We start from the raw sequence: 21997 nt of genomic DNA, 5'->3' as shown, positions 1-21997 counted from the left end.
CACCGCCTAAAAACGAAACCTCGAGGGGATCTATCATATTTTCGGCAGATCTGCCCCCAGACGGAGCCCAGTGGCAGTGCACGCGGCGGGGAGTCGCCGGCGTCGAGCGACCATCGGGACGACGACGATGAGGCTCGCACACGCGATGAGGGCGTCGCGGGGATCGCCCGGTCGTGGACCGGGCGCGGCTCGCGCGGCGAAGGGCGAAACCCGGCGCCCGGGCGAGGGCCCCGCGCCGGCGAAGGCGTCGCCCCACCCCCGCACCCATCGCCTCGGACGCGCCGATCGGGGCGAGCGCCGACGGCTCGGCGACAGCGACCTTCGCGTGTCCCTCGCGAGCCTCGACGCCTCGACGTGGACGAGGATCGGGGACGAGGTCGAGGCGCACGCGCAGCTGTCGCTCGCGGTGGACAACGGCGTGAACCTCGTCGACCTCGGCTCGTGCGACCACCTCGGCGACGGGATGCCCCGAAGCGCGTCGTCGTCCTCGTCCTCGTCGGCGACCATCTTCGAGCTCACCAGGGGCCGCGCGGACGCGTATCTCGGGAGCTGGCTCAGGCGCAGCCGCGATACCCGCCGCGAGGACCTCGTCGTCGCCGCCAGCGTCCCATTCGGCGCCGCGGCGGGCGCCGCGGAAGGGGGCGCCAAGGGACGACGACGGCGAATCAAGAACCTCGTGGAGCGCACGCTCATGGCTGCGGACACGGACCACGTCGACCTCCTGCAGCTGCACTACCCGCGACGCGATTCGTCCGCGATGGGTAACAGCGACGCCCCGGATGAGGACGAAGTCGCCGCGTTGCTCGACCTCGTGGGCGACGGCAAGGCGAGGTTCCTGGGCGTCGACGACGACACGCGATGGGCCGCGCTGGAGACGGCGAGGCTCTTCGCCAATCCGAAGATTCTCGTCCCAGACGGCCTCGGCTCCTTCGTCAAGTCCGCGAGGGGCGAGTACAACCTGCTGGCGAGGGACGGGTTCGAGTGCGTGTGGGTGGAGGGGGAGGACGCGTACGCCGACGCGCTGCGGAACGTGGGGTTGGTCGCGCACTCGCCGCTGGCCAACGGCGCGCTGCGCAGCCGACGCACAGCTGTGCACAAATCGCACGCCGACGCGACGACGGCGAAGATGATTCAGACGCGAGGCGAACGCGGGGCCCGGGACGAATCGGTGTGGGCGCTGGTGGACGCGTACGAGGAGGTGGCGGGACAGTTCGGGATGTGCCTCGGGGACCTGGCGTTGGGTTTCGTTCGCAGCAGGTGGTTCGTGACGAGCGTGTGCGTGCGGGCTCGGACGTCGGATGCGCTCGGGACGACGTTGGCACAGCTGTACGATATAGAGGTGACGGAGGAGGCGCTCGCCGAGGTGGAGAGGGTGGCGCGTTTGGGAAGGGTCGCGGAGGAGGTCGATCGGGGACGTCGTCGCTGGTCGCAAGAGTTGTAGTGGAAAATTAGGAGGGTCAGCGAACGACGTCGCTGACCCGCTTGAGCTCGACAGGCGCCACAGCGATCGCCCACGTTGTTAAAAATCGTGCCAAGCCAGCGGTGCGCCGGTCACAGCTGTAACCGCACATTGTTGAACACGCGAGCGCGATGGGCTCCGAGGGGGCGGGGGCCCCGCCGGCGCCTCTGCGACCGGAGGAGTGCCTCGACTTGGACCTGTGGGATCACATCTTCGACGATGCGGCCGTCGCTAAGCGCTCGCCGCTACGGACCCTCGCGCGGGACATGCGCGCGCAGCTCGAGGTGCCCCCGAGATCCGTCCGGCCCGAATTAATTCGTCGGCACCTCCCGTGAACCCCGCCCCCGACTGACCCGCCCGATCGTCGCTTCACCCCCCCGTCGCCCACAGATCGCAGAGAAAGCACTGCCGAGGACCGCGGAGCGCGATGCGCTGCTCGCCAAGCTCGAGGACATCGCCGAGGCGGCGTCGCGCGACGTCACGCTCCTCGTCGCGGACTGGCGGGGCATCGAGGGATCGGTCGTGGCGGACGACGACGAGACGAACGGAACCCCCGCGGGCAAAGGGTTGGAGCACCTGCCCCTTCAGGAGGGCCTTCCACCCGGCGTTAACGTCGTGACGCGGGTTGGGACGGTGACGCGCGCCGCCCTCGCCGACGCCGACGCCCTCGCGCTCATCCTCGACGAGCATCAGGCTGCGTCCGCGGAGGAGACGACGACCCCATCGGTGGCGGCCCCGTATTCGTCGGATGCGCCGCGAGCCGACGAGACGCCCGAGAGGGAGGAGGGCAGCCGACAGACTCCGGCGTCGTCGACGGACGAAGGGGCGATTGAGGGAGAGGCGCGGGAGGGGGAAGGGGACGACGCGGCCGTTACGACCGTTACGACCGCCGGCGCCGACGCGGCACAGCTGGCGCGCGAGTGCGTCAAACGCGCGGGTGAATTTTCCGTGTTCATCGCCGTCGAGGCGGACCAGCGGCCGCCCGAGCTGAGGTTTGATCGCGCGGCGGGTCCCCCGACCGCGGATCAACCCGAGGAACCCGAGACGCCGCCGCCTTTGGATGCCGCCGCGGCCGAGGGTTCAGGCGAGGGACACTCCGGGGCGGGCGACGAAGAGCCCGGGGCTAACCCGCTGGAGTCTTTCGAGGCGTTTGGCAGCTGGTTCAACAAGATGGTGGAGACGGCGGCGGACCAGTTCACCGGCAATAACGACGACGACGGCAGCAGCGACGACGACGGGGAAGATCTCAGCGACGGCGGGGATGCCGCCGCGGGGATGGTTAAGTCCTCGGGTCCGAAGTCGCCCGAGAAGAAGCCGGCGGCAAAGCGGGAGAAGCGCGATTCGGAGAGTGAGAGAAAGGAGCGCGAGAGGAAGGAACGCGAAGCGGAGGCTCTCCGCAGGTATAAACCCAAGAGGCCCAGGGATGCGGCGAACGGCCTCGCGGCCCGTTGCGGCGTTCGCGCCGGTCGCATCCTCTCCGTCGCCACGATGCACCTCGTCCCCCCGCCCGGCGGATTCGCGCGCACAGCTGGCGGCGCAGCCGAAGGCACAGCCGGCGGCGACGACGACTCGGATGCCGGACCGGACGGGGACGGTTCGAAACCGCTCCAGCGGGAGGGAGGGGAAGGGGAGACCGAGGCGGAAAAGGCGGAGCGCGAGCGCAACGCGGCGGAGCGCGCGCGGGCCATGTCCGAGCTCTACCGCAAGATGATGGACGAGCAGGACAGGGGCGAGGGCCCGTCCGACGATGGGGACAAGACTGACGGCGGCGACGACAGGACCGGCGGCGAGGGCGGCGACCTGACCAACTACGTCGACGACGCCGAGATCGAGGCCATGCTCGGGGAGACCGAGGCGGCCAACAACTGGAGCAAGGTGACGGACAGGGAGTACGCGTGGGTCAAGGCGGTCGGCAAAACGTGCCAGGCGATCATGGTGGAGAAGACCCTCGGCTTGATCGAGCGTTACGCACCCTTGCGAGCGTACGTCCGGTATTGGGCCGCGGTGGTACGGGCGGATGAGACGCTGAGTAACCACGCGGACGCGGCGGAGCAGGCCAAGGCCGTAGCCGCGAACACGCTGGGGCGGATCCTGACGAGCGCGGCGGAGGGGATGCCCAACGTGGGCTTCGTCGGAGCCGCGGAGCTCGCGGCGTTGCACCGCCGCCGCGATCCGTCAATCTCCGCCGGGTGGCTCAAGGCGCTGATTTACGGCGACAGCACGATGAGTTTCACGGGCGGGACCATCCTCTCGCTCGGCGGGCCCGCCGCCGCGCCCGTCACCGCGCCCCCGGCGTTGGCCATGTACTTTACCATACGCCTCCGGCTCTGCCTGGCCATCGCGGCGCTCGGGGGATGCGACGTGTTGGGACCGGAGGCTGGCGCGGCGACTCTGGCGTGTTTTTTCGGCACCGACGCGAGGGAGCTCCTCGACGCCAGGCCGCGCGTGGAGGAGCTCGACGCCCTCATCGCCGCCGCGAACGACGCCGCCGCGGGGGGGGCCGACGGGGGGAACGGTCCGGGTCGTTCGTCGTCGTGGCTTCCGGATGTGTCCGGGGCCATGTCCCGGGTCTTCAAGGCGGGCGCGTCGGCGCAGCGGGTGGCTCAGAGGTGCGCGGCCGGGTACGCGGCGAGGGCGTCCGCGCACGTGGCGCGACGCGCCGCTATGGGGCGCGAGACGTTCCAGTCGGGAACCGGCGACGTCGACGCGGACTGTACCAGGGCGTACGAGGTGGCGTACCAGAGGGCGCTTCCCCGGGAGATGGTGCGGGCGATGGGGGAGCACGTGTTCACGGCGGCGAACATGGTGGTCGTCGCCGCCGAGCTGGTCCCGTTCGTGTCCAGCTACCTCACCGTTCGAGCCGCGAACGCGGCCATCAAGTGCCACCTGCCGCACCTCGCGCCCGCGGCGGAGGCTGAGCTGGAGAACGCCAAGGACTCCGCGGATGCGAACGCCGCGGCCGCGACTCCGAGCGGGGGATGGACGAAGGACATCACCGACGGCGCCTCGAAGGTAGCAAACTCGGTGGGCGCGGCGGCGAGCGAGGCGGCGGCGCGGACGAGCGCCGCGGCCGCCGCCGCGGGCGCGGGCATAGCGTCGCTGTGGAGCAAGGCGAGCGAGACGGCGGCGAGTTCGATCAAGGTGACGGGTCTGGTGAGGGAGGGCGGGACGGAGCCCGTGCCGCGGCTTTCGGATCCAGACGCGCTGAGGACGTTCGTGTCCACCGGGTCGGGCGGCGTCGTGTGACTTCGAGTGCGCGGTGAGCGACGGCCGCGGGTGAGACGCGTGACTTGATTGACGTTAAAAGACGTTGAGTTAAATTAAAAGAAGGTACGAAGCTACGAAGGTACGAAGGTGACTTCACACATGTAATCAAGGTAACTTTAACTGCACGACGGGTGATGATGAATCGGCATGCCCTTCGAGACGAATGGTGTTACACGCATCAGTTGCGACGCGGACGTCTCAGACGGCGTTGCTGGCTGTGTAGCTCGCCGGGGGCGTGTACTCGGCGATGTTGACCAGAGCCCTCTCGAACTCCCCGGAGCATTCGCGCCTGAGGAACTGGATGAGGTGTGTGCCCCCCTTGGATTCCTTCTGGAACTCCACGCGAATTTCGTTCATCAGCATGTCCTTGTGCGTGAGCAGCGCGATAAGGCCGGACTTGTTGGTGCTGGAAATCCAGCCCTTCGCCGTGGCCTTGATGCCCCTCGCGTAGGTGCGAGCCCTGGGCGCTACGAGCGCTACGAGAGCCTTCTCATAATCCCCTTTGCAATTCTTGCGGATGTCCGCGATGAGATCCCTGCCGTGAACTCTGGTGTACGCGTTGCGGATCAATTCCATCTCCTGGGGCGTGCGGTGCACGAGCATGGAGATGAGACCCCAGTCGTCGTTGCTGAACCAGCCCTCAAACGCCTCCTTGAGGTAAATGGCAATCTGCTCCTCCCTGTTGGTAAGGAGGCCCATGAGCGTGTTCCTGAAGCCCTCGGACTCGAACAGACCGGTGGTCTCGCTCTTCAGCCGCAGCTTCAGGTCCTCGCAGTGAGTCGCATCGTACTTGCGCTGGAGCATCTGCAGCTGCTCCTCCGTCTTGTTGCGCAGGACGCCGATGATGGCATCCTCATCCGTGCCCAGGCCCTCCACGGCGTCGTGGAGAATCTGGATGTCGGCGTCATAGTCGGGGTCGGTCTCGATGTTGTCCGGGTGCTTCTTGACCAGCGCGCAGAGGATATTCTTGAAGTCGCCGCTGATGGCCCACTCGCCAGACATGTCCCTCGCGAGGTCCAGGTTGTAGAGCCGCCCGTACGCCTTCCTCGTGTCATACATGACCTGGTGAGTACAAGTCACCATGAGACGGATGAGCGCCTTGCAGTCAGTGCCCGCGCCCTCGATGGCGGAGCGGCACACCTTGGCGTAGGCCTCGGCGATGCCGTCGCAACCCGCGAGGAGGAGGACGCGCTTGTACTTGCCCTCAGTCTCGGAGAGCATGGCCTGCTCGAGAGATTTTTCGAACCTGGACGAGTAGGCGTTTTGCAGCTTGAAGATATCAGCCTCGTCGAGGGTGCACAGGATGGTGGTCAGGGTGTCCTCGTCGCAGCCCCAGCCCTTCATCGCGCGGTGCAGCACCTGCGCCTCAAAGTCGAATTGCTCCGTCAGCAGCGCGTCCAGGACGTCGCGGAGCGGGTTGGCCTTCGGGATCTTATCGGCAATCTCCGCTCGGAGGTCCCCGTAGCCGAGCCTGTTGAATTCCTCGACGACGCGCTCGCGGATGTACTCATCGCGGAGCATGCCCTCGTTGTTCGCCTCGGCGGTGATATCGTAGAGGAGGGCGCCCATGATTTCCTTGGTCTTGCCATTCTTAAGGGCCTCGCTGATGTCGTAGCAGATCTTCTCAATCGGCGTGTCGAACACCTTGGGGGGATCGATTCGGTAGCAGCAGAAGGGAAAGGTCTGGCGCTCGCGAAAGTCATTGGGATCGCCGAAGATTTGCCAGTAGATTGCGTCCTGCATCGGGTACTTCCATCCGTGGCTTCTGCGGGAACGCTCAAGGAGATAGAAGGCGCCGAGTAACGCCACGCCCATGAAGGAGTAGAACATGATGCCGCGGAAGCGGAACTCGTCTGCGGTGGGACCGAAATCGCGCTCGCAGCCGGTGTCGTCGATGGACATGGCCTTGATGACCGGGTCCATCGGCGAGCGGATGACGATCTCGAGCGCCTTGTTCGACGGCGGGGCGAGGTTGGTGGTGCAACCGTTCGCCGCGGCAACGCTCGATGTATATTTATTGTTAACGTCAACTGGCCACCATACATCGTCGCATTTCTCGCGCGAGAGCGTGGACACGCCGCTGCCGCCGTTGATTGATTCGACGAAGTTGATGCGGTTGAGGAACGTGGGCGCGATTGTCCAGTAGGGGTCGTCCACCTCCACCTCTTCTCCATTTGCGTTCTTCACCTTCTTTTTCCTGTTATGCTTCGTGACTTTGCACTCGGTGACGTGGAACTTCATGGTGTTGGAGCCGATCGTGAGGGTAACGTCTTCGCTCTGCTTCTCCGATTTCTTGCCGGTGGCGTGGAAGTTTGGGATATCCGTGAACAGGGCGAAGTGCTTGTTGTGCCTCTTGTAGTCGCTGCGGGAATCCTTGAGAACGATCGTTGCGGTCTCGAGCTTGGTCCATACGGACACCGTCGTGGTCGATCCGTTACCCGCGCTCGCGCCGCGCGCGACGGAGATCGTCGGCGTGGTCGACGCGTACTTGCCGGAGTACTCGTCGAAGTGCGTGCTCTGCCACGCGTCGACGTAGCCGTCGTACGTCTTGACGCGCGGGGTCCTCGGATCGTCAGCGGCCGATTGCATGTTCACCGCTCCGCCCACGAGCAACCCCACGGCGATGAGGAACACGAAGACGGACCCGAAGAACCATTTATCGCTGGGGCAATGGCCGCTCATCCTTCTAGGACTACTGGAAGGTCTTTTCTCTCGCGCGTCTCGGCGTTGGTCCGCGCGGTTCTACTGGACGATGGATGCCCGATTTGTCAACATAAACGTGATATTTGTTATTTTGTCGTCTGATTCATGAATCGATTGCGGTCACGCGTTCCTGCACGCCTGGCAGCCTGGCGCTGGCGCAGAAATAACAACTAGACTAGACTAAATAATCTGTGACCTCATACCGCGAGAAACTCAACATCCATCTTCGGGTTTGCTCTGACACGAAAAACGTGCTGAACTTTCACCGGATTTGAAATTTCTAGTTGAGCGGCCGCCTGCGTTTTGGTCAAGACTGGGGTGCCATTCGCGTTGCCGTTGACGGTCCTGTAATTTTTCGAGTTCCCGTGACTAAATGCTTGTTGTCCGGTCGTCTCTTTATACGTTTCCGCGTCCTTTCTTGCCGAGTCGAATTCGATGCTTCGAGAGACCGCCCGGACAGCCGAGGGGGTTGCCCACCTGAGAAGTAAACAACGTGAAAAACCTCATTGACAGCCGCTCAGGCGACCTCAGGACCCTCTCCGCGCGAGAACCGACCCGCGGCTGACTCGCACTTGTCGTTTAGACGCGTGAGATCCAAGAGCGCCGGCGGTTCTCGGACGAGCAGGTCCCCCGCGTCCTCGCCTCGCGACCGAAAACCTCGGCTGTAATCCTCCATCCCCGCTGGACGAGCGATTATCCACAAGGGGCCGGTGGGCGTCCAACCGTTGCGGATCAGGGTCGTCGAGTAGATCCGATCGGTGATGCCCAACACACGCAAGACGGAGGTGATCAAGCAGGAGGCCAACGGGACCGCGGGCGACGTCGCCTCGGTCAAGAAGGTCGACTCGGTGACGAACCTGCTGAGCCCGCTGCCGAGCATCGAGAAGGTTGCGTCGTTCGGGCTGACCCCGAACCCGAGCGGGAACCCCCCGCTCAATCCCGCGGTGAACGCCATGAAGAAGAGCGGAAGCGGCCTCGCCACGAGCGCATCCCCGTCGGCGGACGCGGCCGGCGCGGGCGGCAGGCCGGTCGACAGCGGCGTCACGTCGTCCGGCGCGACCGGCTCGGACGCCAACGCGCTCGGCTCGGGATTCAGGCCAATCAAGCGCTCCCGCCGCAGCTCCGAGAACCACGACAAGGACGTCAACGTGCGGGATTTCGAGGGCGTCGACCTCGCGGGTATCTCTCGCAGATTCCCGCAGGAGAAGCGCGTCCAGCTGGCGCAGAGGATCGACGAACACGCCGAGAAGGTGGCGGGCGCTTGGGCGGCGCTGCTGCTCGCGCAGACCGGCATGAGATACGCGGAGTGGGCGACCACCGCCTCTCGGGTCGAGCAGACGAAGCAGAACACCCTGCGGATCGTCAAGGCCATCGTGGATTACCTCACCACCGCATCGCAGGCCAAGCTGAGGCAGACGATCTCCTACATCGTCGCCAAGCGCCGGCGGCAGGGCTTCGGGCACGAGGAGGTGATCACGTCGATGCTCCTCCTGCGGCGGTCGTTCGAGAAGGGTTGCGGGCCGATCGACGGCGAGGCCGGGTTCCTCATCGACGCCGTCACGCGCGTCATGGTCGGCGAGGTCGCCACCTACCTCCACGCCATCAACCCGCACGAGGAGAGCCAGCTCGACGTATGCGTCGCCACCGAGGACGACGACGAGCTCGGCGTGGAGCACCCGGAGGACCTCAACCTCCCCCCGCAGCGACACCTGCAGCAGGACCTCGAGGACGTCAGGCCGCCCATGCACCTGTTCATCGTTCCCAAGGTTCCCGCGCAGTACGTTCGCGCCAGGGAGGGCGGCACGCCCATCATGCTCGCCCCGCTGTGGTCGAGAGCCGCGCACGAGCCCTCGGGTCTGTGGACGTGGCCGAGGGGCACCGAGCCGCTCGTGGGCGCCATCGTGAACAACAGGTTCGTCGTCGAGGCGTACATCGCGTCAGGGTCGTACGGTCACGGGTGGAAGGCGGTGGACCTGCACAGCAAGAAACCGGTCTTCCTCAAGACGCCGAGAGCGTCGCACGATTACATGCCGAGCGACATGATGGGCGAACTCGCGAGGGAGCTCGGCACCATGCGACGCATCCTGCACACCATCCCCAAGCACCCGCGGCTCGTCAACGTCATCGAGGTGACCCCGCCGCACGCCCCTAAGCCATGCGCGACGTCGTGCGGCGTCACCGCGCCCATCCACTACTTCGCGTGCGACCTGTGCGAGGGAGGCGACCTCTTCGGGTACATCTCGACGCAGCCGCTGGAGCCGATGCGAGAGCCCGTGGTGGCGCACATCTTCCGGCAGCTGATGGAGGCGCTCGAGTTTCTCCACGGGCGAAACCTGTTCCACCGCGACCTCAAGACGGAAAATATGCTGGTGTCTAGGGAGGAGGGGAGGTACTCGCTCAAAGTTGCGGATTTTGGCCGCACCGTCTTTGTGCCACCGCAGCCCTCGGAGACTGGCGAGGGACCCACCAACATCCACGAGCAGTTCTCATACGACAACGGCATCTTCCCCGCCGAGGCTGTGCGGGGGGGCATGATCGGCGACGAGGTGATGGCCGCGGAAGACGGCATGTACCGCCTTCCCTCGGCGGACGTGTGGGCCGCGGGCCTGGTCCTCCTGCTCCTCACCGGCGTCGGGAGGATGTCCAAGATTAAGCACAACATCGCCGACGCGCTGCGAGGCCGCGGCGAGAGATTCGCGCCGTTGTCCAAGGACGAGACCCCGATCGACCGGCTCTACCGGCTCATCGGACCCGGGTGGCAGGTCTCCCCCGAGCTGGACCAGCTCTTCAGGGCGATGGTTCACAAGGACCCGATGATGCGACCGAGCGCCGAGGAGGTTCTCGCGTGCGATTGGATGAAAAAAGCGGACGAGGTGACCGAGGCGGAGGTTGTCGCCGCGTTCGAGAGCAGGCGGCCAGTGAGCGAGGAGGCCCACAACACCATGTCGGTGACGTGCGCGCCCCGGCTCAAGGACACCGCGACCGCATTCGACGCCCTCATAGAGGCGCTTCAGTCGTTGGAGTGGCCGACGGCGGGGAACGACGTTCGCGCCGAGGTTCACGTCGATCGCGACCGGCTCACCGCGACGTGCGTGATGGACGAGATGCGAATCCGCGCGATATTAACCCCCGTCGAGGGTCTGCTCGAGAAGAACCCCACGGTGAACATGTTCAAGGAGGGGGAGGGGGAGGCGGACCCGGTGGCCGCGGCGAAGCGGATGGAGGCGGCGAGGCGCGAGAGGGAGAACAACCAGACGCCGATTGTGCGGCTGGTTTGGATCGGGGGCAGCGCGGGGGCCATGCAGCTGGTCAACGTGTACATGGCGGTGTCCGCCATGCTGAGCACATAGTCATCAACACGAACTCGGGTCGACACGCGTGTGTCGACGCGCTCACGCTTATTACGACGGTTTTTAAAACCCTTCATTAAATGAATGTGCTGGCAAGTATCGTCTAGCTTAGTCAGTCCCACTTTCCCGGCGCCGGCGGGTACGCCTGATAATGCAGCCCCCCCGGCGTGTGCGCGTGCATCGCGGAGTCGTTCACCGGCGTTTGAACCTGCGCCTGGCCCGGCGGTTGATGCTGCTGATAGTATCCCGCCTGTTGATGTTGTTGCTGCTGCTGCTGCTGCTGCTGCTGCGCCGCCTGATCGTAACCGTAGTAGTGATGCGCCTGGGGCTGAACCGGCGCAAACGAGTACACGTCCGCCTGCTGCTGGTGCTGCTGGTGGTGGTGCTGCTGGTGGTGGTGCTGGTGCTGGTGCTCCTGGTGGTGCGGTTGTTGGTGTTGTTGGTACTGCGCCGGTACCATCGGCTGCGCCGGTACCATCGGCTGGACGTCCGCGTTGAACTGGTTGAAGAATGCGACGTCGTCGCCCGCGTCAACCGCGTCATCAAACGGGGAGCCAAACGGTACCGTCGCGACAGCCGCCGGGGGAGGTGCCATCGGCGGGGCAGCCATCGGCGGAGGTGCAGCCGCTGCCATCGGAGGAGGTGCCATCGGAGGAGGTGCCACCGGCGGAGGCGCAGCCGCTGCCATCGGAGGAGGTGCCATCGGCGGAGGCGCCATCGGCGGGGCAGCCATCGGCGGGGGCGCAGCCACTGCCACCGGCGGAGGTGCCATCGGCGGGGGCGCCGTCGGCGGGGGCGCCGCCTCAAGGCCGGGGGGCATCGGGGAGTTGAGGTCCCAACCCGAGATGTTCTGAGCCGCCTCGCCGTCGCGGGCGATCTCCCCGGAGATGTTCCACTCGTCGTCCCGGTTCCATCCATCGTCGCCGTCCCTCCATCCGTCGTCGTCGCCGCCAAACGCCGATGGAAGGTCCGGCTCTTTCGGCTCCGGCTCTGGCTCCGGCTCCGGCTCCGGCTCCGGCTCGTCGCCGACGCGAAACGCGGGAATATCCGGGAGGGATATGTCCCGGAGCACCGCCGCGCCACCCGCCGTCGGAGTGTCCGGCACCGACGCCATCCCGGAGACCTCGACGCCGTGGATCGAACCGTCGATGGAGACGTCGCCGTAGCCGTACCCCGGAGCTGGAGTCGTCGTCAATCCCTCTCCGTTCGCCCCACCAACCCCGCGGGTCGGACCGAAACCGAAACCCCGCACTCCCGCCGCGCCCGGTGGATCGAGCGCGGACGCGTCCGTCATGAAGGCGACGGAGGAGGCGAACGAGGTGTCGTCGACGTGGACGTCGGCGTCGGAGCGAGTCACCTCCCTGACCGGCGGCTCGCCTCCCGCGTCCAGCTGTGCGGGCCCGTCCTCGACCTCGTCCTGTGTTTCCTCGTCGTCAGCCGCCGTCGTGTCGCCCCCGCCGAGCATCTGCGCCGCCATGTTCGCCTCCGCCTCCGCCTCCAGCTCTGCCATTATCGGCGCGGTGTCCACCCCGTTGGCCTCGAGGAGCTCCCGCAGCCGCTCCGTCTTGCGCTCCTCCTGCCCGAGGCACACGAGCAGGTCCTCCATCTGCTCGTCGCCATCGGCCGTCGCGGCGGCGTGGCCCTCGCGGTACCCGTCCGCGTGCCCCGCGCGGTAACCCGCGGCGCGCGCGGACTGCGCGGCGTCGCCGGCGGCGTCGCCCCCGTCGCCGCCGGGCATGCCGTCGTCGCCGCCGGCGTCGTCGGAGGATACGACCTGCTTTTGTCGTTCCCGAGACGACGCAGCCTCCGCTCGTGCCTCCTCGATCGTCGCCCTCGCGCCCTCGAGCTCGAGCCTGAGCGCCTCCAGCTCCGAACGAGCCGCGGTGGCGTCCTCGCGAGCCCCCGCCGCGGAAGCCTCCGCCGCCGCCCTGACAGTTTCCAGCTCGCGCCGGAAAGCCTCGTTCTCCGACTTTGCAGACGCCAGCGCCGCCTCGGCGTCCTCTAGAGCCGCCGACGCGATCTTCTCGCGCCGCTCCGCCTCGTTGGCGTCGGCGTACGCGGCGTCTAGAGCCTCCTGCCACGCGCGGTCGTAGTCCTCGTCGGTTTTGAAATCTTCGGGGTTGGGGGGAGCGCCCGGGGCCGGAGCCGCCCGCGTCGGCGGCGGCGGGAGATCCGAGCCGCCAACGACGGGGGGAGGCTCGAGCGTGCCGTCACCACCGCCGCCGCCGCCGCTCGCGGCGAAAGCGGGCGCCGTCGCGCTCGGGTCCCTCGCCTCCGGTTCCGCCGTCGTCGGTTGGACCCTCGCCTCCGGTTCGGGATCGGGCAAAATCTCCAGGACGCCGGACGACGGGGGGGGATCGATTGTCTCAGCGCCGGGGAGCGCGACAGGGTCGGGATCGATCGTCTCGGCGCCGAGGATCGCGCCCGCCGCGTCGTCGAAGGCGGCGACGGTCTCCGAGCTTCCCTCCCCGCCGCCGCCGGTCGCCGCGACCGAGGGGTCCACGTACATCGCCGCCTCCTGCCCGGGATACTGATACCACCAGTTACCCTGTTCGTCCTGGGACCACGTCACGTCGCCGTCCTGGATCTGCTGCTGCTGCTGCTGCTGCTGCTGCTGCTGCTGCTGCTGCTCGTAGCCCTGCTGATAGTCGAGGCTCGGCTCCGCGGTCGCCGCGTCGTATCCAAATCGAGCCCCGTCCCCGTACCCGTCACTATACTCGCGATACTCGTCCTGGTAGGCACCCCCGTAGGCACCCGCCCCGTACGTGGGAGCCTTGACCGGGCTCGTGGACGTCCCGTCGGGTACGCCGTATCCCGCGTTCCCCGAGAGCCGCGCGAGCCTCTCGCGTTCCCGCCGCTCGCTGTACGTCAAGTCCGCGGGCACATCCGGAAGCTCCTCCGGCGCCGCGCCAGCGTCGACGGAGTCCCGCCCACCGCCGCCGCCGCGTCGCTTGCCGCCGCCGCCGCCGTCCCCAGCCGGCTGAAGCAGCGCGGGCTCGCCGAGCAAGCCGTCGTCGCCGCCGAGTAACGACCGCGCGTTCGAAGTCCCGGCGTCGTCCGTCGTGGAGGGCCCGCCCGAACCGCCGCTCGTCGGCACGAAAAAACCGCCGGGCGCGACTCGGGGCTCGTCGCCGGAGCCGGCGCCGCCGCCGACGGCGTCGCTAAAACCGCCCCCCGAGCCGGAGAACGCCGACGCGGCGGGCTCGTCCGGGGCGAAGTTTTCGGAGACGCGCGCGGACGCCGCCGCCTTCGGCGAGGACATACCCTCGCTCACCCGTCCGAGCGCCTGCGCCCAGTCGCCCAACCTCGACTTGGAGTCTCGAGCGTCGTCCCCTCTTCGTCGAGGCGGAGACCCGAAAGGTCCGCTCGCGTCTTCGGACGAGCCCAACGCGTCTCCACCCACCCCGGACGGTCCGTTCCGAGGGTCGGTGTCCTCCTCGCGAGCTCCTCCCCCCGTCGCGATCGCCGTGAGCGTCGGCCCGCGCGCGTGGTGGTGGCCCCCCTTGGCCGCCTTGGGCGAGACGGTCGCGCCCTCGCCCCGCAGCATCGTCGTCCCCTCGTCGGGCACGATGAGCCGATCGAGCCCGAGCCGCCCGACGCCGGCGCCGCCCGTGGCGCCGCCGCGAGGTCCCCCCGCGTGAGCTCCCGAAACCTGCCCGCCGACGCCGTCCGCGTCGTCGTCGTCGTCCTCCGCGCTCGTCTCCGTCATCGAGCTCTGGCTCGGCACCGCCGGGACGAAAAACTTTGGCGCGCCGGCTGTGCCCCCCGATTGGGTCGCCGCCGTCGCCCCCGAGGTGGCGCCGCCGTTCGCCCCCGCGGGGGCCGGGACGAAGGACCCGGGGAGCACCGGCGCGAGTAGGTTAGCGGCGGATCCCGTCGCCGGGGTCATCCCCGGCGTGGACGCCCCACTCGAGACGGCGGTGGACGCGGCGCCCGCGAAGACGTCAACGTACCTGTTGCGCACGTGCGACAGCGAGTTGGATCGCGACAGGGGATTGGACCCGGGAGCAGTGGAGCCGTCGCCGTCGCCGCCGTTCGTGGAGGACGCCGCGGTGGAGGACGGCCGGATGGGCATCGCGGGCGTGGGCGGCGCGGACGTGGGCGGCGGCGGGAGGCTCGAGGCGTCGCCGTCGCCTCCTCCTCCTCCCGCCGCGCCGCTCTTGTCGTTGCGATCGACCCAGGACTTGAGCTTCTCGTCGTAGTAGAACGAGGACTCGTCGCCGAGGTTGGCGCGTATGGGCTTCTTGGGCTTCTCGCCGGACGCCCCGCGCGCGCCCAGCCCGCCGAAGAGCCTCCTCATCGCGCCCGAACTCCCCGCGTGAGCGAGATCTGGAGAAACACGCTTGCTAGCTAGGGTGCCGTGCCCTCCTCCCGTCTCCCGTCGAGCGGGAGTCCGTCCCCGGGGCTCGGCTCGCCCGTGCCCAGCCGCGGGAGTCCTCTCTCCGCCGGGACGTTTCGCCGTCCGTCCCCTCGCGGCGGCGATCAAGTGCCGCGAACACCAAACACCGGGCCGCGACTCCCTCCGGATGACTGCCCGGAGGCCGCTTGTTGAGGGCGAACCTGCGAAACGAAGAAGCATGCAGGCCACCTGCAGCCATTTTTTTTAAGGGTATGGGCTCTCATTTTCGCTCTCCTTTCATACGGGTTTTTCCGCCCGGGCCGTCAAAACCACGTGACCCTGGAGCAACGGCACTCGCTACGGCAACGTGACCGCACACTCAGATTTTAGTCAGTGTTTTTTGCGTCTGACAATTCGACCGCGTTATTTGCGCGGGATGGATATTTCTCGTTTGATTTCTTTTTGATTAGTGCTACAGATAAATTTCCAAGGTGACACATCTGCGACCATCTTGGGTTAAAAAACCCATCACGTGGGATTCTTTCCTTCAGCCAAAAAAAATACCTTCGTTCCTTTTCGTCAATTGCAAACTACCTCTCATACGATTTATCGGAAGGGCAAGGAAGGGAGGCTCCGACGGGGGCGCACTTTGCGAGTCGCGCCGTGACGTGAACGGGTCGCAAAAACGGAGTCGGGCAGATGTTAGGCCCGACTTCCCTCCCTGGCAACCCACTGGCCACCATGCCGGGTCCCGACTTGATGGGAAAGGAAGCCGCGCGGGGGACGTGCCACAAGTGCGGGGGCTCGCTCTCGCGAGGAAATTCCGACCTCGCCAAGCAATGCGGCGCCTGCGGGACACGCTTCCACATGTCGGACTGCGGCGGGCGCCTCGCGGCCGCGGGGTACCACGAAGAATTTGACCAGTGTCCGAAGGTGCGCCAACCCGAACCGATGCTTTCGGATCTCGCGAACGCGCCGCCAACCCGCCCGCCCCAGACACATTTCCGCCCCAGCTCCTTCTTGGATCGGAGATTTCCACCGTATTTTTAGCCGGGGGGGGGCACTCCCGGCGCGGATGTTGCGCGCGCTCGGTCATCCCGGGGTCGGTCCACGGGGCTCGTGGGGTTGATAGTGTCTCTGGGTTCCTCGCCCGCGTATCTCCGCCCCGGTCACAGGTCGGGGCCCGCTCCGTAAACGCAGTTGGACTCCGCCCGTACCCCGGCTCGCAGACAGACACGTTGAGAGCCTGTGCAACGAAAAATCTTCACCCGAGGGTTTTCCTCCAAGTTATCCGTGCAATCGAAATTTTAACTCGTCGTTTCCTGGTTCTGTGATACCCGAAGTGTCGCACACGGCACACGCGGGAATTTCCATTTTTCTTTTCCCGAGACCCTGATCGCGGGGGTGAAAACTCGTGCGACGATATCATATCGTCTCGCGGAAACTCCGAAAATGGAAATGGACTGACCGGCCGCGCAAACCCAAACAACGCAGTGCCGTCGCCTGTGCCAATGCGCGCAGGGAGGCTTGTCGCTCTGCCACGCGTACCGCGTCCGCAAGATGCGCAACAAGGGCAGGAGCAGGCGGCTCGCGGCGGCGGCCAACTCGGCCGACGCGGCATCCGCCGAGGCCACCTCTCCCACGTCTCCCGGCGCGGGCGCGGATGACGACGAGGTGAGGCAGCCGTTCGCGGCGAGCGATCGGGTGGGGTCCCGCGCGGGGTCCGGGGCGGGCACGGGCCCGTCGGACGCCGACACGACGAGCGGCGACGTTCGTCTGAACATGTTCGCGTCGTCTGAACATGTGGGGGGGGAAGGCGACGAGGGGTTCAGGGGCGACGGCGCGACGACGCCGGTGGAGGCGCGCGGGGTGGAGACGCTCGCCGTGCTCGACGAGCAACAGCTGTGGGCGATGGGTTTGCTCGGGGACGAGCAGATTGAGACGAAGAACATGTCGCGCGAGGGGTCGGCGCACAGCGAGATTGGGTACGAGCCCGCGGCGTGGGTGGATAGCGAGACCTGCCAGCTGGTGCCGGAGCTCAGGAACGAGCTCCTGGAGCTGATGCATCAAAAGCGGGCGAGGTCGACAGAGCCGGAGGACGTGGACGACTACTTGGTGCTCTGATGGGTCGTGTCACGGTCGTGGGTCACTGATGACCCGTCATGAGCTCCCCCTTGGAGCTCGGCCGTGACGCAAGATAAGACGGGTCTGAATGTCAAGCATCCGGGGAACTTGTAAACCTTGTAACTTAAATTATCGAGCGGTTGACGAGTTCGAGCGGGACTGGCGCCACACCTGCACGCGCGTTCCCCAGGGGTCGCGAGCCCCCGACAGTGATGGCATCCGCCTTGGTGACCGCGCGCTCGACCGCGCCGGCCGTCCTCGCGGGCGCGCTTTCGCGACCCCCGCCGCGCCGCGTCGACCGCCTCCCGCGCTCGGTCTCGCCCCGAACCGCCGCCGCTCGCCCGAGAGAGGCGCCCTCTCGACGACGCCTCGCCGCCGCGGAGGAGGACGGCACGGCGACGACGGCGACGACGAGCGAGGGCGACGACGAGGAGGAAATCCCGCAAATCGAGATCCCCGAGCGGCCCGAGCACGTCCGCGTCGTCGACGCCTTTCTCCCCGCCGCCGACGCCGTCGCCCTTCGCGGCGTGTTCGATGCGCACAACGACGACCCGAGACGAGTGCACGAGTACAGGTTCGTGTGGGACTACTGGCACGTCCCCGGGCAGTACACCCAGCTCAGGACCCCCGCGGCGGATTATTTCCCCAAGGAGCAGTTCGAGCAGTTGGAGGATGCGCTGCTGACGTACGCGAAAGAGACGCTGGGGTGCTCGGCGATGACGCCGGTGTGGCTGTCGAATTACGTCGACGGGATGCGTCAGGAGATCCACGCGGACGTTCCCCACGGACCCTTCGCCTTCGTGCTGTCGCTCACGAACTGGGACAAACGACGGTTCACGGGCGGGGAGACGTTTCTTCTGCGACCCGAAACGCTGGACTACTGGCGAGGGTTCGAGACGTCCTCGGTGGTGGAGCGCGGCGCCGTCGTCCAAACCGTGGAGCCCGAGTTTAACCGTCTGACGGTGTTTGACCCGAGGATACCGCACGGCGTCAACGTCGTGGAGGGCACGCGGGACGTTCGGGAGGGGCGGTTGGTGCTGCACGGGTGGTTCAGGGACCTCGCGCCGCACTTCTCCGGCGCGCTGACCGAGGCGGCGTGCGAGCCGGCGCTGGGCGAGATACTGCCCCGGCTGTACGAGGCTTTGGGAGCGCTGCCGAGGGCGCGCGGGGTGGTCGTCATCCGGGTGAACGTCGACGCGAACGGAGCGGTGACCGGGACGGAGTGGAAGGCGGACACGCTGGTTCCCGCGCCGGCGCCGAACCTCCCGGACCCGACGGAGGTCAGGGACGCGATCCTGCTGGAGATTGCGGGGACGTTCATGGACGCCGAGTTTCCCGCGGCGGGGGCGCCGGGCGCCGTCACGATGCCGTTCGAGTTTGACTGAGAGTTTTAAGGGTTTACTGAGAGTTTTAACCCCGCGAACCTAAACGCCACGGCGCCGGCGTGGACCTAATAAAACACCGTCTAATAAGTAGCTAGACTAATCACTCTTGAACGGCCCGCGTCAGTCGTCAGTCGTCCAGCGAGTGCTTCGTCGGGAGCGCCGACCGCATCGCTCGTCTCCTTTTTCTGGCCAAGCCGCGAAAAAAGGACGATTCGTATCCGGCGACGACCGCCAACGCCCGCCGCGCCGCGAGGTTGAACCGCGGCGAGAGACGCGTCGCGACGTGCCACGCGGCGTACGCGGCGAGCGACAGCAGCGCGAGTACCAACGACGCCCCGCGGATCCACCGGAACACCCCCCGCCACTCCTCGTATAAGACGTAGTCCCAGAGGGGCACGCGGCCGCCGACTTTGTCCCTCACGCCCCCCCTCGCGCTGTTGTTCATCGCCGTCACCCTGACCAGCGCCATCACCCCGCGCCACCCGCTGTACCTCAGCGTACAGCAGTGCCTGTTGAGACCCACGAACCCGGCGACGATGTGTCGGGTCCCGGAGACGATCGCCGTTCCCTCGTGGACGTTGCGACCGCCGTGGACCATGACGGAGCCTTTGGCGATTTTGCGCGTCTCGCCGTCCTCCGGTAGGAGCCTGTCCGGCCTGACGACGTACCCGTCGACGTCGAGGGTGCCGGGCGGGCGATCCAGCGTTGCCTCGGCGCGCGCCGCGGCCCCCCGCGCTTCCGCGGACGCCCCGGGCGCGGTCCCGTCGCGAACGACTCCCTCCAACTCCGCCCGGAGGTACTTCTCGCGAAGGGTTCTCACCGCCGAGTCCAGCCAGACGCGCGTGCCGCCCCCGCCGTACGACGTCGGGTCGGAGAGCGCCGCGTTGAAGCTGAAGCTGCTGGCGTCCCTGTGCCTGTCGAGCCCCGCCTGTCCCTCCGGGGTGTACTTCACCACGAATATATCGTTCGGGGTGAGCCTGTCGATGGGCCTGACGCCGCACCGCCGACGCACGCTCTCCTCCATCGCGCCCCAGAGCTTGTCGAAGACGCGCGCGACGCTCGGCAGCGCGGTCCAGGGTAGGTCCCGGGTGGGATACGCTATGTGACGCTGGCTATGCCATCCGTGCACCGCCGCGTGCGCCTCCGCGGCGGCCACGACATCGTCCGCCTCCTCCGGCGTTATCGCGCCCTCGACAACCTCCAGGTCGCAGGACGCGAGGGGATGCTTAACGTCTTCCTCCCAGCACCGCCCGTCGCACTCGGGGGGCATTGAGAACCAAAGCGCGCGCGCGTTAGGAAGCAGTAACAGCGCGCAGCATAGGAGGAGCCGCTGGACATGGAGACGCCGCATCGCCGTGCCGTCGACGGGTGCCGCTTGCAGTGAAAGCGGAAGTATCGGGGCAGATCAAAGAGAGTTTGGGGCACATTCCGGAAGTCACTTTATGGCGCGAAGATGGGAGTGGACCCCGGTGACCTCCTGTCGTTGGTGCCTCGCGATGTCCTCGTGAAACACATGTTCGCAGACTTTGCCCCGATTGAGCTATTGATATGCTCCCGCGTCTGCCATTCGTGGCGGACCGTGTTCATCGAGAGCGGGCTGTTGCCATTGCCGGACCGCTGCGAACTCCTCGACAGCATACAAGTACTGGTCCGCTCAGTCTCCCTCCTGAAGTGGGCCCGAAGCAACGCTCGGTCGTGGATGGAAGGCGAACGGCTCCAGCAAATAATGATACTCGCCGCAGCTGAAGGCCGGCTGGACACCCTCAGATGGTTAAGCTCGGAAGGCTATAGGATCCACAGTAAATGTCTTTCTGACCTTGTCTTCGCCGCAGCCTCGGGTGCGCACCAAGAAACGCTTGAGTGGCTCTGGGTCGTGGACAACATGAGATCCCTGGCCATTCCGGAAAGCTTCAAAGGGACGCCCGAGTTCAATTCGGATGAGTACGATGAGTACGATGAGTGCATCTCACTTGACCACTGGCGTGATATATGGTTTATCGTTGCAGTGCAGGGGAGTGGGAGTTCAGGGAACATTGAGTTTGCGGTGTGGGTGCGCAATTTCGCAGCCAGTGTCGGTCACACAATAGATCTGCACCTTGAGGAGGATTGTCTTGTGCGCGCCATCCATGAGAAACACGTGCATTTCATCAAATGGCGGCGCGGGATGTTTGAGAAGTTCAATGATCAAACACGACGAACTTTGTGTTGGGAAGCCGCTCGGGAAGGCAGCGTTGAGATCTTGACATTCCTGCTCGAAGAGTGCCGCTGGAACACAGTGTTTGATGACTACGGTGATCTATATCGTGCGGCCATCTTTTACAACCCTGACGTCGACCACCAACCGATCCTCTCCTACCTTTACGAGAAAGGACACGGGTTCGACTCGAGGGCCACCGTCGCGGCTGCATTCGTGGGTAACTTGGACACGCTCGAGTGGCTCAGAGCGAGGGGATGCCCGTGGAACTCGAACGTCGTGGAGAATGCCGCCGAGAAGGGACACTTGCACATTCTCGAGTACGCGCTCGACCACGGGTGCGACGGAGGAGCGTGGGTCTTCTGCTACGCGGCCCGCGGCGGACATATCCAGGTGATGGAGTGGGCTATGGCGAGGGGACTCGAATGGGACGAGAGGACCTGCTTCTCGGCCGCGAAACGCGGACATCTCGACGCGCTCAAGTGGCTCCGAGCGAGAGGATGTCCGTGGGATCGATGGACCAGGGTCTACGCCGAGAGGGGCCGTCACACCGAGCTGCTGCAGTGGGCCATCGACAACGGAGCGCCGCCGCCGTGATGAGCGCGTGATATGGTCTGAAACCCTTAGTCTAGAGAGACCGTAGACTGTGAGCGTCACGAGTACGTGCCGAGTTCAAGGCGAACGCGATGCGACTATTCCTCCTCCCCCGCGGCGTTCTCGAGCGCCGACTGCGCCTCGCGCAGCGCCCCTGCCAGCTTCTCCTCCGCGTCCCTCAGCTCCTCCCGGCACCGCGCAACCTTGGCCCCCGCCTTGGTCACCTTCTTCACCAGACCCTTCCGCCTCCTCTGCCTCTCCACCGCGCTCTCCAGCGCCGACTCTAGGGCGTCGGCCCTCGCGGCCTGGCCGTCTTCGCTTCCCTTGCTCCGCGCCACCGCCTCCTCCAGCGCGGCGAGGCGTCTCTCGAGCTCGGCGTTTTGCGCTCGAGCCTCGGCGAGATCCCCGCGATCCTCGTCGTCGCCGCCGGCGTCTCCTCCTCTCGAGCGGCTGCGCTTGCGGTCCGACCGTCGACCTCGCGATGACCGCCGCGGGGGGGTGTCGCTGCGGCTGCGCGAGCGCCCGCGGCCGCGCGGGGACCTGGAGCGGCTCCGCGACCGGCGCGAGTAGCGCCCCCGATCG

The 21997-nt window shown here is 66.5% G+C and overlaps 9 protein-coding genes across 9 annotated transcripts; 6 read left to right on the top strand and 3 right to left on the bottom strand.

Moving 5' to 3' along the window:
- Positions 1-127: 127 nt before the first annotated feature.
- MICPUN_56762 (predicted protein) lies at positions 128-1441 on the top strand (the record flags this gene model as incomplete). Its single annotated transcript, XM_002500813.1, has 1 exon — positions 128-1441. One exon carries the CDS (start codon positions 128-130, stop codon positions 1439-1441), a length of 1314 nt encoding a protein of 437 aa, XP_002500859.1.
- Positions 1442-1590: 149 nt separating this feature from the next.
- MICPUN_56761 (predicted protein) lies at positions 1591-4705 on the top strand (the record flags this gene model as incomplete). Its single annotated transcript, XM_002500812.1, has 2 exons — positions 1591-1743; positions 1850-4705. The coding sequence occupies 2 exons, from the start codon at positions 1591-1593 to the stop codon at positions 4703-4705; spliced, it is 3009 nt and encodes a 1002-aa protein (XP_002500858.1).
- Positions 4706-4924: 219 nt separating this feature from the next.
- MICPUN_56760 (annexin family) lies at positions 4925-7408 on the bottom strand (the record flags this gene model as incomplete). The annotated part of the gene is made up of 1 exon (XM_002500380.1): positions 4925-7408. One exon carries the CDS (start codon positions 7406-7408, stop codon positions 4925-4927), a length of 2484 nt encoding a protein of 827 aa, XP_002500426.1.
- Positions 7409-8190: 782 nt separating this feature from the next.
- On the top strand, positions 8191-10863 carry MICPUN_56759 (predicted protein; the record flags this gene model as incomplete). Its single annotated transcript, XM_002500811.1, has 1 exon — positions 8191-10863. The coding sequence occupies one exon, from the start codon at positions 8191-8193 to the stop codon at positions 10777-10779; it is 2589 nt and encodes an 862-aa protein (XP_002500857.1). The 3' UTR covers positions 10780-10863.
- A 28-nt stretch (positions 10864-10891) lies between these two features.
- MICPUN_56758 (predicted protein) lies at positions 10892-15079 on the bottom strand (the record flags this gene model as incomplete). The annotated part of the gene is made up of 1 exon (XM_002500379.1): positions 10892-15079. The coding sequence occupies one exon, from the start codon at positions 15077-15079 to the stop codon at positions 10892-10894; it is 4188 nt and encodes a 1395-aa protein (XP_002500425.1).
- A 1545-nt stretch (positions 15080-16624) lies between these two features.
- Positions 16625-17312, top strand: MICPUN_107882 (predicted protein). Its single transcript, XM_002500810.1, has one exon. It carries the CDS (start codon positions 16679-16681, stop codon positions 17240-17242), a length of 564 nt encoding a protein of 187 aa, XP_002500856.1. The 5' UTR covers positions 16625-16678; the 3' UTR covers positions 17243-17312.
- Positions 17313-17454: 142 nt separating this feature from the next.
- Positions 17455-18627, top strand: MICPUN_56756 (predicted protein; the record flags this gene model as incomplete). The annotated part of the gene is made up of 1 exon (XM_002500809.1): positions 17455-18627. The coding sequence occupies one exon, from the start codon at positions 17455-17457 to the stop codon at positions 18625-18627; it is 1173 nt and encodes a 390-aa protein (XP_002500855.1).
- A 127-nt stretch (positions 18628-18754) lies between these two features.
- MICPUN_99342 (predicted protein) lies at positions 18755-19978 on the bottom strand (the record flags this gene model as incomplete). The annotated part of the gene is made up of 1 exon (XM_002500378.1): positions 18755-19978. One exon carries the CDS (start codon positions 19976-19978, stop codon positions 18755-18757), a length of 1224 nt encoding a protein of 407 aa, XP_002500424.1.
- Positions 19979-20080: 102 nt separating this feature from the next.
- Positions 20081-21418, top strand: MICPUN_56754 (predicted protein; the record flags this gene model as incomplete). Its single annotated transcript, XM_002500808.1, has 1 exon — positions 20081-21418. The coding sequence occupies one exon, from the start codon at positions 20081-20083 to the stop codon at positions 21416-21418; it is 1338 nt and encodes a 445-aa protein (XP_002500854.1).
- Between the last annotated feature and the right edge of the window lie 579 nt (positions 21419-21997).

This window comes from Micromonas commoda, chromosome 3, assembly GCF_000090985.2.
Source record: "Micromonas commoda chromosome 3, complete sequence".
NCBI classification, from domain to species: Eukaryota; Viridiplantae; Chlorophyta; class Mamiellophyceae; order Mamiellales; family Mamiellaceae; genus Micromonas; species Micromonas commoda.
Note: the sequence above shows the minus strand (reverse complement) of the source record. Positions and strands in the feature narration are given on the sequence as shown.